Source organism: Centroberyx gerrardi, chromosome 18, assembly GCF_048128805.1.
Source record: "Centroberyx gerrardi isolate f3 chromosome 18, fCenGer3.hap1.cur.20231027, whole genome shotgun sequence".
In the NCBI taxonomy this organism is placed as follows: Eukaryota; Metazoa; Chordata; class Actinopteri; order Beryciformes; family Berycidae; genus Centroberyx; species Centroberyx gerrardi.
Window position 1 is genome coordinate 13,706,667 of NC_136014.1, and position 12,479 is coordinate 13,719,145.

Here is a 12,479-nt window from a genome sequence, read left to right on the forward strand (position 1 = left end):
AACTGTTTCTGAGGTGGGACTCAGTATTACCAGACAGTTTGTTTGTCGTCCCCGACATTAATTTGGGATTAAAATGGTCATCAAGGTTTACATCGCCTCCTCGAGTGGCTCTGTGGCGGTGAGTGATCCTAGTTGAGCTAGTATTATGAAGATGAGTGATTTATCGCAGTTGCATGTAAAGAGGGCATGCATATTACAAAGTCATGTGGAAAGCTTGCTGCCAGCGCAAGGAACAGCAAAGCACAATGTTGATTGCAATTATGTAAGAGCGCGCCTGTATGGGCTCATCGACTACAGATTGTACACAAACCGCAAAAGTACCTACGCCAGCATCGTTCATTTCAGATAGTTACTCGTTTATTCTATAAATTATAGATTGGAAATGCACGTTTCTAAATAAGCCGATTTCCTATGAGTCGTCTAGTCTGCATAACTGCATGTGTCAAACCAGCCTGTTGGCTTTTAGGGGAAAACACAGTTATTTTGAGGTATATAGGCTACCCCATCTGTCTGGTAGGCCACTGTCCATGGTAGCCTACAATATACTTGAACTAGAAGCAAAGGGGGTATGTATTTCAAATCAAGATTTAAATTGTCTCATTGATATACAGCAGAGTCATGCTTTCAAAGTGGAGAACCTGACTAATACCCTTTACCCTGATCTAAAACTGCATGTATGCTGTAATTTAAATTTATCACCTTCTCAGGCAGAGCAAAGTGCATGTTTAGTGTGCAAACAAGCGATGATTCGTGCAACCAGGATGTATATTCTTAGTAATGCCTGGGAGGGTATGCTGGTCTATACAGAAAGCGTCCTATGACTTAGCAGCAGTTTAGGATCTGCAGTCTGGCTCGCTCCAATTACATGGGACTTTAACACAAGTAACACACACACACACAAATGCACTTGTATACACACCTGTCCTTCCCAACACAGAAGGGTGACAAGCTCTCTTTTAATCAAAACTGATTGATGTAAGTATCCTTGATCGGATGGGACATTTACTGTGTGTCTTGTATAGTCTCCCTTTTAAAACAACAGACACATGCCATATAGAGAAAGCCTTGCTGATGTTATAGAGTACATGAGCAGATAATCACCAAACAAAACTCTTGAGTGAATGCTTAAAGTCTTAGGTAATGGGACAAATGAGTAATATATTTATTTTATCATGCTCCGTCTCTGGAATAGGGCAGCACAATCTTTTGAGTGTTTACAAAGGAGTTATTTTTAACCCTATGACACATACATTCACATGCACACACACACACACACACACACACGCGCACACGCGCACACACGCACGCAAGCACATTTATGGACGCTTGAATAAGCCTGCCATTCGGGTCAGCGTTGTGAGTGTTGAGCTCATGTGAATGTAATTCGCTCTGAATCCTTTTGAATTGAATTAGAGGTGACTGATTAAAGAAGAGCGATGGGAAGTGACAGCATCCCTCATCTGATTAATTACTGTGAAATGGACTTGTGCATGTGCTGGGGGGAGGGAAATAAGTGATGAAGACTAACAGGGTGAGTGAGGGTGAGAGCAAAAGGAGTGAGAGACATTGGGCTAGTGTGAGAGAGAGAGAAGTGGAGGAAGAGAATAGTGAGAAAGACAGTGAAGGAGGGAGATTAACTTTGGGAAACAGACAGGTACAGCAGAAGCAGGAATACGTGAGAAGGCAAGAGAAGACAGAGACAAGGGGGAACTAAATGATTTACATCCCCACAAAATGAGCAGTTCCCAGATTAACAACAGCAGATTAGTGGGGCGTAAATCAAATGCCCAGAACGAATAAAGTGCAAATTAGTCCCCTCTCTGAAAGGATGAAGTCTTTTTGAGTTCAGTCACATCATGCCCTAGTCGGGGAAACTTATTTTGGCAATGTGTAGAGGCATGTTAACATCTCAGCACAGCAGACATTATCATAGAAGAAGGGTCATCACTACATCTTGGAGAAATGTGTGCCTCCCTCCATTTGGAGGGGAAAGACTAACACATCCTCCTTTCTCAGTGGTGATTTGAGGATTACGAGAAGGGAAAGTAATCCCCCACCTTTTGACATAGGAAACGTGAGGCGAACAATGCTTTACCTTACCACCATCGAAATGATCTACTGACCCTTTCACTGCTTTTTGAAGAGGGGGGTTAGGAAGGATTGTTACTGTTCAGATCTGTTTCCTAACAACATAAAAAAAATTTACTTAGATTATCGTACTATTATATTATATATATATATTGAATTACAGCCTAGCTCCAGATGGCCTTGCATGTCTCTCTTGTTATTGACATTTAGGATGATGCATCTCTCTCTCTCTCTCTCTCTCTCTCTCTCTCTCTCTCTCTCTCTCTCTCTCTCTGGATTAGTTGTGTCTTAACCTTGATTAATCCCGACATTACAGAGAACGCTCTCAATCAATACACAAGTACTCCTATAGTGTGTGTATGTTTTGGAGCGCTGCTGCAGTGTGTGTATCTTAATTCCCCCACACACACACACACACACACTCACAGACAGACAGACAGAAAATCTGGGTAGGTCCTTCCTTGTATACACACTCTCACTCACAGTCACCAGGGGCAGCTCTTTCATTATTTAGACACATGCTGCTGGCCTTTCAGCTCGGAGGCTGACCATATTGTTTCTACTGGAGAAAAGCAATGTACCATACACAATAATAGTGATGATTCTATATGATTGTTTAAACCTTTGGCCTGAACAAATCGGCCTTTAAAGAGAGACAAAGACGGTCAATATCCCCACAGTTCATTTACCGTTTGTGGGCTATTAAGTCTGTTTTACAGCCGCACACTGAGAAACCATGTTTCAAAGACACAATAGATTTCTTACAGTCTTGTTTGGGTGTGTCTGGGTCTGTAACTGATTGTCCAGAACAATCCCTTACTGATTTTTTTTGTCTTTAAGGCTAAACAATAGCTCCATTGTTGTCCTCACCATCCTTAAAATAATGTGCACACGCACACACACACACACACACACATACACACAGACAAACACACCATAAATTTCCATCTGTCTTTTTCATCTTCTCGACAGTACAGTAGAATTCCTGGCGAGAGAGATTTTTGGGGAACACCAGAAAGCGAGTAATATTTAGCGATAGAAGACAAGAGTTTGTTTATATTTATTCACACTCCCTTGCTCTTGAATTGTAATGAATCATCAGCCCTTTGTGATATTAATGAATGCTCAAGCATACAAATTGCTAGAATCTGTGTCACCACAGATAGAATGCATTAATTCTCACAATGGATGATGATAATGGTTGCGAAGTAGAATTCTGAGTGGATGTTGTTACAAATGGAATCCATGAATGAATGATTATAGAATGGATGTTGCTGACAATGTGAAATGATTTTAGTATTCTTGGGGAAAAAATGCTTTAATTATCCCCATGGTGAATTGGGGTAAAATCACTTGTTTTTCTGTCCCTTGCTAAAAATCATACAAATTAGCTTTGTCCAAAAGTATTATAATTATTATTCAATTAATTATTATGTTAATTCCTTTAAAACAAAACGTAGAACGTAAGTAAGTAAGTAAGTAAAGTTTATTTATATAGCACCTTTCACAGAACAAAGTCACAAAGTGCTTCACAGGAGTAAAATAGTTAAAATAAGACCATCAAATAGTAAGAAACAATAAAACATAAAAACAAAGGACATAAAAACACACAGAAATACAGACACAAGAGGCTAGACAAAGGCCAGTCTGAACAGATGAGTCTTCAGCTGCTTTTTAAAAGTGTCAACAGAGACCGCAGATCTTAAGTCCAGTGGAAGAGCGTTCCATAGTTTAGGTGCTACAATTTCAAAGGCTCGTAAGGAGGGAGAAGAAGGGAAACTTGGCTAATGGTTACTTGGTCCAGCTGGAGCACTCCACAGTTGTAGGTACAGGAAGTTTGTACTGCCAGCTCTGTGTGTGTGTGTGTGTGTGTGTGTGTGTGTGTGTGTGTGTGTGTGTGCGTGTGTGTGTGTGTGCAACATACTGTGGGAGTTTTCTATCTTCCTTTCTAAGATTAGCCTTGGATTTTTTCCCCTCAAACTCGCACACACTGTCACAATTTCACCCACGCACAAACAGAGCCATGTTGTCCTAGTGAGGACAATGCCATAGGGAGCTGTTGCACCCATCCCAAAGACCACAGCTGGGAAAGTTCAAGGGTGGGGTTCCATCTTAAATCACTCCCCGTAGTCTCAGACTAAAAAAAAGTTTCTCAATTGAGAGTCCATTGAGGGACATTTCTGGACATATTTTCGTCCATGACTATACTTAAAGCAGTATTCCACTTAGTTTTAACATGGGGGTTATTTGGCACTTGACCGCCATGAAAACCAGAATATAAACTACTGACCAAGATTGGATGCAGCCGGGACGAGTTTGTAGTGTTCGGATTTTTACTTTGAATTCATTTGAATGAGGCCACAACAATAGCCTGAAAACTTACATTTAACACGTTTGTAAACAGATTCAACAACATATCCCACTACTGTGATTTTCAACTGACATTTGGTCACATTTTTTAGAGCAGAATTTCAGCAAATAGCATTTTTATTGATAGAAGAGAACATAGCGGAGGCATGTATCCCTCCGCCACAAGAACATAGCAGAGGCATGTATCCCTACGCTATGTTCTTGTGCTTGGGAAGTAGATCCATTCATCTATACTGTAGGCATACATAGTACAGTACAATACAATAAGTGTGGCCAAACTCCCATTCTGACTATAGACTGTCAACTGGAATAATGATTGCACTAGGCCTATATGAAACATTTAAACCTCCCAATCATACAGATTTACAGTATATCCCACCCAGCCTTTAACCGCAGAGTTGAATGGGCTGCTCCTAAAATCTCCTGCAGTATATTGACTTAAAACAAGATTAAAGGTGTAGGAAAAGGATGCCAGCTCTCAATTTCAAACCTAAGCTCCCCCAATAATCAATAATCCCTCTTAATGTCCCCATTACCGTCAGAGACAGAGAGACCGTGCAGTATATTGTACACTCTGTGTGTGTGTGTGTGTGTGTGTGTGTGTCATTGACAAAGTGAACATATGAGAGTGTGTGTGAGAGAGAGAACCTGCCTGGTTGGGTTGGTGTCAGTTTACCGTTTGTCATTACAGGACTGTATTAAACACCCGACCCCTTGGCCAAGACCAATGTACAGAGACAGACAGATGCCATGCACGTACACACACACACACACACACACACACACACACACACACACACACACACACAGTACACATGCTCTGTATGCACGCATGTATGTAAAGGGAGTATGAGATATCCATGTGGAATATGTGTATTTGCGTGAGTTTCTTTGACCTAAAGCACGAGACGGATATTGACATAGCTGTGTGTTCTCCTATAAGCAATAGGCTGAACTATTTTTAAACATTTAAAGGGGCAAAGGGGCAAAGGGTCCAAACATAAAAACAAAACTAAAGTCCAAACATCTTAAAATGTACCTCCAGTCAGATAAAGAGTTGCGATTACTGTAGCAAAGTGCTGTATCCTTGTCATTGAGTTCATCCTTATCCTTGAGTGTTTATCTTTATCTCTAACACCCCCCCTCTCTTTTCCACCCTCCTTGACCTTCTCTCCACCTCTCCTAAACCCACCTTCCTCCACCCTCTTCTTTCCTTCCTTCTTTCCTTCCTTACTTCCTCGTCCGCTCCTTTCCTCTCCTCTTCCAGGTGAAGAAGCATCAGCAGGCGGTGGTGGGCTTCCTGGAGGCCAATCGAATCAGCTTCCAGGAAGTGGACATCACCATGATGGAGGAACGGAGGCTCTGGATGTACCGCAACATCCCCAAAGACAAGCAGCCGGAGAAGGGCAACCCTCTGCCACCACAGATCTTCAATGAAGATCGCTACTGTGGGGTATGGTGGATACCGGGGTGTATTGTCTGTGATGACCAGTGTTAGCCTTCGTTACGCAGCCTTGTACACTTGGAGAAGATTGTTATGGAACTCTTTGTTTTCTTGGAGCACCCAGATCTTGAAAGTTTGGGTGGGACAGCATTCTGTCTTATAGTTTAATAGCATTTTTGCACATTTGATCTTGGAGAGTACATTGTGCATGTGTTGGGTTTGTATATATACTGTGTACCAATTGTTATGCACAAGGTAATGCTGATAATGCCAAAACATACTTTACATCAATGCAAGTTATAGCTACTAGCACAACGTTGAGCTAGATATGTTTGTGAATGAGTTCGATCAGTTAGAGCTTGCCAGTTTATGTCCTCCGCTGAGATTGCATGCTACTCTCTAATCCTGTCATAATCCACTTCATGGATGGGGCAGATTATCTGCTCGGCCTGCCCTCACTCTCTCTGGCCAAGGTAATCCAACATTACTCTCCAATGACAGAGCCAGAGTGAGGCGGTCACTGAATGACACATTCAAAGCAGCAGTGGAAGGACTGTTTGGCCCTGGGCACATCCTTTGGCAGGGATGTTTACAGCGATCTTTCAAACTCGTAGGGGTTATGTAACACAGTGCATCTCTATTTTTTGTCTTTGCCCTCAGGACTATGAGGATTTCTTCCAGTCAAAGGAGAACAACACTGTGTTTGCATTCCTGGGCCTCAGTTCCCAACCCTCAGTTAAAGTAAGGGGAAGTACATACACATTTGTGGCTTTGTGACACACACACACGCACACACACACACACACACACACACACACACACACACACACACACACACACACACACACACAAAGACGTACAAACACATTACTGTGTTACTGTGTACTGTGTCACGGGTATAAATCATGCAGCCAATACATTTTGCTGCAGCACTAGCGTCTGCAAGACAGCCTCTGAAATGTTCAATTTATGTGTGATTCATTGGTTTGTCAGGTCAGCTTGTCTTGAAGGAAAAAAGAGAAATTAAGAACATCAACTCCCATGCGTCTAGAATGAGTTGCCTCGCCTCGTCTCCTCCCCTCAATCTGTCTAACTTTTACAGATACTCAGTTATATGCTGGGTCTCCTAAAGATTATCCTAGAATTTAATTTCTTCATAAACCAAGGGACAAAGTTAATCTCAGTGCTTAGATGATACACTGCACAGTAGATAGAGTATCTATCATACTGGAACTGTGCTGGATAGGACAGGGTGTTATCTACAGCACTGCGTTACTAGCAGTGCCTGAAATGGGCCGGTACTCACCGGTACTGAGTACCGGCACTTCTGATTTTTGTCCACATGAGTACCCTTACTTCTTATTCCGTACCGCCGCCTCCTGGTACGCCTTAGTTGAATGAAGAGAGTATCTCCGTATGAAAAAAGTGCGCCATAGACTTGATAGGGCTTCATTTAAGCAGACAGCATCCTACAGACTGAAGGCAGCGCTCTGCTCACACACGGTGAATCAAACTGCAGCCGAAAACAAAGCTGCATAGATCAAGTGAAGAGGTGTCACTCTGGCCCTAAATTAAATAGCCTCTTGTAATTATGTGTTCTGCGATATTAAAACCATTCTACTGACGTTTTGCCCCGCAAAGGCAGATTGTAAAGAATATAATGGCTTACATTCTGATGCAGGACTTTGTGGGCAAAACGACAATGGAATGATATTGTGTAGAAAAAATAAATACATTTATATTGTGAGCAGAGTGATGCCTCTTCACTTGATCTGATGGAGCAGAGCAGTCAGTGGAGCACAGGGCCGTTAAAGTGTCAATCATGAAGAAATTCATGGTAATCAAACGCCAATATGTCCAATCAACACTACTGATCAGGTGCCAATAGAGAGAGAAAAGAAAATAGAGGATGTGCAAGCACAAATGAAAGGTATGTTATTGCGCCAAGGAGGAATGCATGTACATAAAAAGTTACATAATGCTAGTTTTCTTATATCATGACTGTCAACAACAAAAGGTCAATATTGCTTTGTTGCCACTACCTCCAAAAAGCACAGACAGCTCTGTCCGTCAGTTATATAAAGACAATATTGGCCTCTGTCTATTTGCATCAGTCTTCTGTATGCTTGTAAGTATGTAATCTTTCTCTGATGTAATCTTTCACTGATATTATTACAGCACTAACCCAGCACATTTTTCTGTGTTGATTTTTTTAAAATGGCAATGTAGGTTAGGACTAGTTGTTTTGCAGCTAAACTGACTGGTCTTGTTTCATTTTCAGTTGGTTTTATTGTAGCATATATGCAATATTATATTTGTATGTAATGAAATGCATACAAAAATATTTGAAGTGGGATATATTACCAAGATATGCGTATAAATATAAATATGTCCAAGACACATGCGATGCTCATGTCATGCAACTGCTGAATTAGGGTACTGGCACCTTTTTTGGTCCAGTTCAGGCACTGGTTACTAGTAAGATGGTAGGTCTCTATTGAGAGGTTTCTTCGAAGATGTGTTAACATGGTAAAGAAAAGCATATAAAATTTTGTCACAACCAGCTGAAATACCATTCAAGTTATCATAAACAGGATTTTCAAAAACAAAGTGTTGCTCCTCTCCATTTTGGGATTCCTTGATATGTCAGATGTTGAGCCATCTTGGTGCTTTTTAAAGAATGCAGAATTATATAAACCATGCTAATGATCCAGTTGTCTGGCAAACATCAGGGAAGCTAGTTTCCATGGATCACTAATGGATGGTTATTTGATTTTCCCTCAATCACATCCTTTGTCTGTCTCTGTTCTAGAGGCTGATTGGATAACTCAGTTAACAGAGATTTGATTAAGTGTTGACCAGTAGGGTATTTACTGAGCTATTGTTTTGCCTGCAGAAACTTTCAGAATCAGGCTTGGCCAAGTATGCAACACATACAAGAAATCTGACTTTGGTTAAAAGCCCTAGCTCCCGGTTCTTACATTCATACATACATAACCTTCCCCACACATGTATACTTCCATACCGTGCCAAAACATATACATATGCATATACAACGACATCAGAATCATTAATCTGGCATCAGTGCAGGATGCTGAGTGGGATTCCCTCTGTGGAAATGCTCCTGAGATTCATGATTAGCAGTGACACCTGGCTACATAAAGTTATGTAAGGATTTTCATCTGTATAAACATATGGGGCCCAGATGCATTAAAGTCTGTGTAGATTCAAGACTAAAGATCTGTGTATGCACAAAATTGAAAACATGCACACGCAGTCTTTTCTTCAGATTTATAAAACCTTGTTTTCATGGTGTGAACATGGATGCATTGTTCCGTTTTATAAATCACAATCATTGTGAAACTGTGTGTACGTGTATGAGCCTAATGGCCACTTCCACAATTAGCCATAAATGGATGTCGACACACTCCTGTTTAACCTGGGTTAGACATAAGTCATCATCATGAGAATCAGGCAACGTCCTCTAACAGCTGCTGCATCATTACACATAGCCATTACGCATTTTTGAGAGCCATAATATCCTATTGATTGATAACACATGAGTAAATCAAATTTATTATCTGATGTGTATTATTCTTTTTCTTTTTCTATTTACTGGCACTAGAAAAAAAAAATGATGTTAAGGCACACATCTATAAAAGTTGTTATTATATGTAACTCTATTGAGACCTATTAGGCTACTATGGTGTGCTGAAAAGATTAAGGCTCCAAATAAAATGTTCCTTCTCTTTGTGGCATTGCTATATCACACTCAGCTCAGCTAAAAGTCTGTGTATGCATGGTGTAAAGCATGAGGTACGCACATTCTCATGGCACGTTCTTTTTTATAACTACCTATTCCTGTGTGGAAAGTGGCATATGTATTCTTTTTTGCGTGTACGCATTATTTATATATCTGGCCCATGGTCTTGTCAATCTAAGAACGACAGTGTAACATGAGACATGCACTAAACTGAGCAATCTGAATGTCAACTATATAGATCACATCATATTCTGCTCTGTATTACGATTTGGAGGACACAGGGCTGGACTTCAAGAAGTGCAGATAGTATAAATTGATGGATAATTAGACAATTGTTTAATGTCAATTAATTGTTTAATGTCTATATTCTTTTTTCTGATCCCTTCAGGATTCTGAGTCGTAGATCAAACTACTGCCATGTCACATCCAGGGATCCCTGAAACAGTGAGGACAAGGATTGCTGTCTTGCGTCACCTCGTCTCCTCTGGTGATCCTGCTGAGATGCCACCATGTTGCCAAACATCAGACCGAGCCGATGTCCACGTGTACGACCTCCCCCGACCTTTAAAACATTCCACTGCTCCTTCCACTTAAGCCTCCGAGAGATATCTAACTTTCAAGAGGCCACAGAGACTAAATCGCAGAAAAAGGGGTTAACTTCGCAGCAACGGACAATGACAAATGCATTTGTGTTCCCTTTTCCTTTTTGATACTGTATGATTGCAAGCACTGTGTCACAATGGAGTAGCATGTAAAGTAGAAGGCTATGTAGCAGCTTTTTGATCAGTAGAGCAATCAGTTTGGGACGATCTGCAATGCAATGGACAGGGAAGAACTGTGCTGGTGCAATGTGTAGCACAAGCTGCATAAAGACACACCTGTGTGTGTGTGTGTGTGTGTGTGTGTGTGTGTGTGTGTGTGTGTGTGCGTGCGTGTGCGTGTGCGTGTGCGTGTGCGTGTGCGTGTGCGTGTGTGTGTGTATCTGTCTCAATCAGCAGCTGTTAATGAAGGTTGTGTTAAGTGAGGCGACCTGAGAGGCAGCACTTAATGCAACCTGAGACAACCTGGGGCCTAGCCATTATGTCTGGGTGTGTGTGTGTGCGTGTGGGTTGTGCAGGTGTGTGTGTGCACGAGTGTGAGGACACTTTCTCGTCGGTGTTCGTATATCCACTGAAACAAATGACACTGAGCCGCTCACCACAAGGCAGATGAGCAGAAATGCCAAAAATCCCAGAACAATTGTGAATTAGTCCTTACATCTTTACCAGCAGTCATCTTTAGTTTGTGGTCACTGTCATCAAATAAAACACACCTTGCTCTTTGTCTTGTCCTGTTCCACTGCCGAACCAGTTGATGATTTACCAAAACCTGCCATAGTCAAAGCATAGGGCAGAGATGAAAGGAATATTCTGTCTTGTTTCAGCGGAGTGGGAGAGAGCGACATGTGATGGCCGACCCTTACCCCTGACCCAGATCCTATACTCTCTCTCTCTCTCTCTCTCTTTCTCTCACACACACTATCCTAAACACCAACACTAAGCATTTTCTCCTCATGTCCCTCTCTCCTATTAAATTATCATGGGTGGGTGGATGAGTAATTGCTTTATGTTTACACATGATGGACACACGCACAAACACATACAGGCTCAGTAACCCTTCGTCCCTGAATGTAGTGCCATCTTGTGAATAAATATGTAATTTCTAGGTATTTAAAATCATATAGGGGAGAACATACTTCAATCTTCAATGTGTCTCTCTCACTGTGAAAATTGACAAAAGCAACATTCCCCTTTTTGCTTACCCATGTTTTATTCTCTTACAGTCTATAAATGGTGACAGATTATACATTCAAATCAAATATATTTAACAGTGTTGTGTATTTTTATAAAAGCGCGTTAACAAATCTGTTGGACCACACTGAGTAAACGTTATGTATCGTATTTATTCGTGACACCTTTCTGCCTGTCTCCATTGCTCTAAGTGAATAAATAGGCTTTATTCTGTAAATTGTGGCACTTTTGTATTTATAACAGGCTCATGACATGTTTTATGACACAAACATGACACATATTTTAAAATGGGAGTCCCTTTGACCCAGTGCAATTTTCATGTGCATATTAAGGTTCAGGTGAGACTGCTAGAAGGAATGTTAGCTTTAGCATGAGAGATAGGCTGTGTGTCAAAAATCAAATGGTAAGGACCTGAAATAAAAAATATGTATAGAAAACGTAAATTTGTCCACCAGTCTCCATTTGAAACCCTTTTAGCATGTGAAGGCTACATGGACTTTTGAAGTTGTGAGATCATCTTGTTTGTCATTATTGTGTTACTGGTAGTGCCCTTTCCCCTGGCTTGTAATGTCATTTCCCATCAGAGAATGACAAAATGTACTATATCTCTGATCTTGTAATGATTTACCAAAACATCAATATGTGTTTGGCCTGCTGCCCTCACAAAACCTAATAGTTGTTCTGCCAATAATAGTGAACTAATAGAAAACAGAGGTCACTGGGTCTATGGCTTCTTTCACTAATATCTCCTGTTGCTCATCTCTTATATGGTCTGAAGAAGGAGACAGCTTGGTTGTGAGTGGTTCTAGATGGATACTCTTTTGGCATGAAAAACTAGATTCTTAAAAAAAATAAAAAATAAATACCCTCATTCCTGTCTCTTCTCAACGTTACTGACAGCTGAGTGTTTCCAGCTAGTGGAAGAGATACAATTATGCAATTATGTGGAACTTTTATCACTTGCAAATAATACAAAAATATATTTATTTGCATATTAACAAGACAGATTGAGTGTAAAGTGCAG

General features: G+C 40.9%; 1 protein-coding gene across 1 annotated transcript; it reads left to right on the forward strand.

Moving 5' to 3' along the window:
• On the forward strand, nt 1–10,408 carry sh3bgrl2 (SH3 domain binding glutamate-rich protein like 2). Its single transcript, XM_071902391.2, has 4 exons — nt 1–118; nt 5,726–5,911; nt 6,563–6,643; nt 10,054–10,408. The coding sequence occupies exons 1-4, from the start codon at nt 74–76 to the stop codon at nt 10,066–10,068; spliced, it is 327 nt and encodes a 108-aa protein (XP_071758492.1). The 5' UTR covers nt 1–73; the 3' UTR covers nt 10,069–10,408.
• Nucleotides 10,409–12,479: the final 2,071 nt, after the last annotated feature.

Coding starts and splice junctions, on each gene's coding strand:
- sh3bgrl2 (XM_071902391.2), top strand. CDS start 74: ATGGTCATCAAGGTTTACATCGCCTCCTCGAGTGGCTCTGTGGCG. Junction 119..5,725: donor CCTCGAGTGGCTCTGTGGCG/GTGAGTGATCCT, acceptor CTCCTCTTCCAG/GTGAAGAAGCATCAGCAGGC. Junction 5,912..6,562: donor ATGAAGATCGCTACTGTGGG/GTATGGTGGATA, acceptor CTTTGCCCTCAG/GACTATGAGGATTTCTTCCA.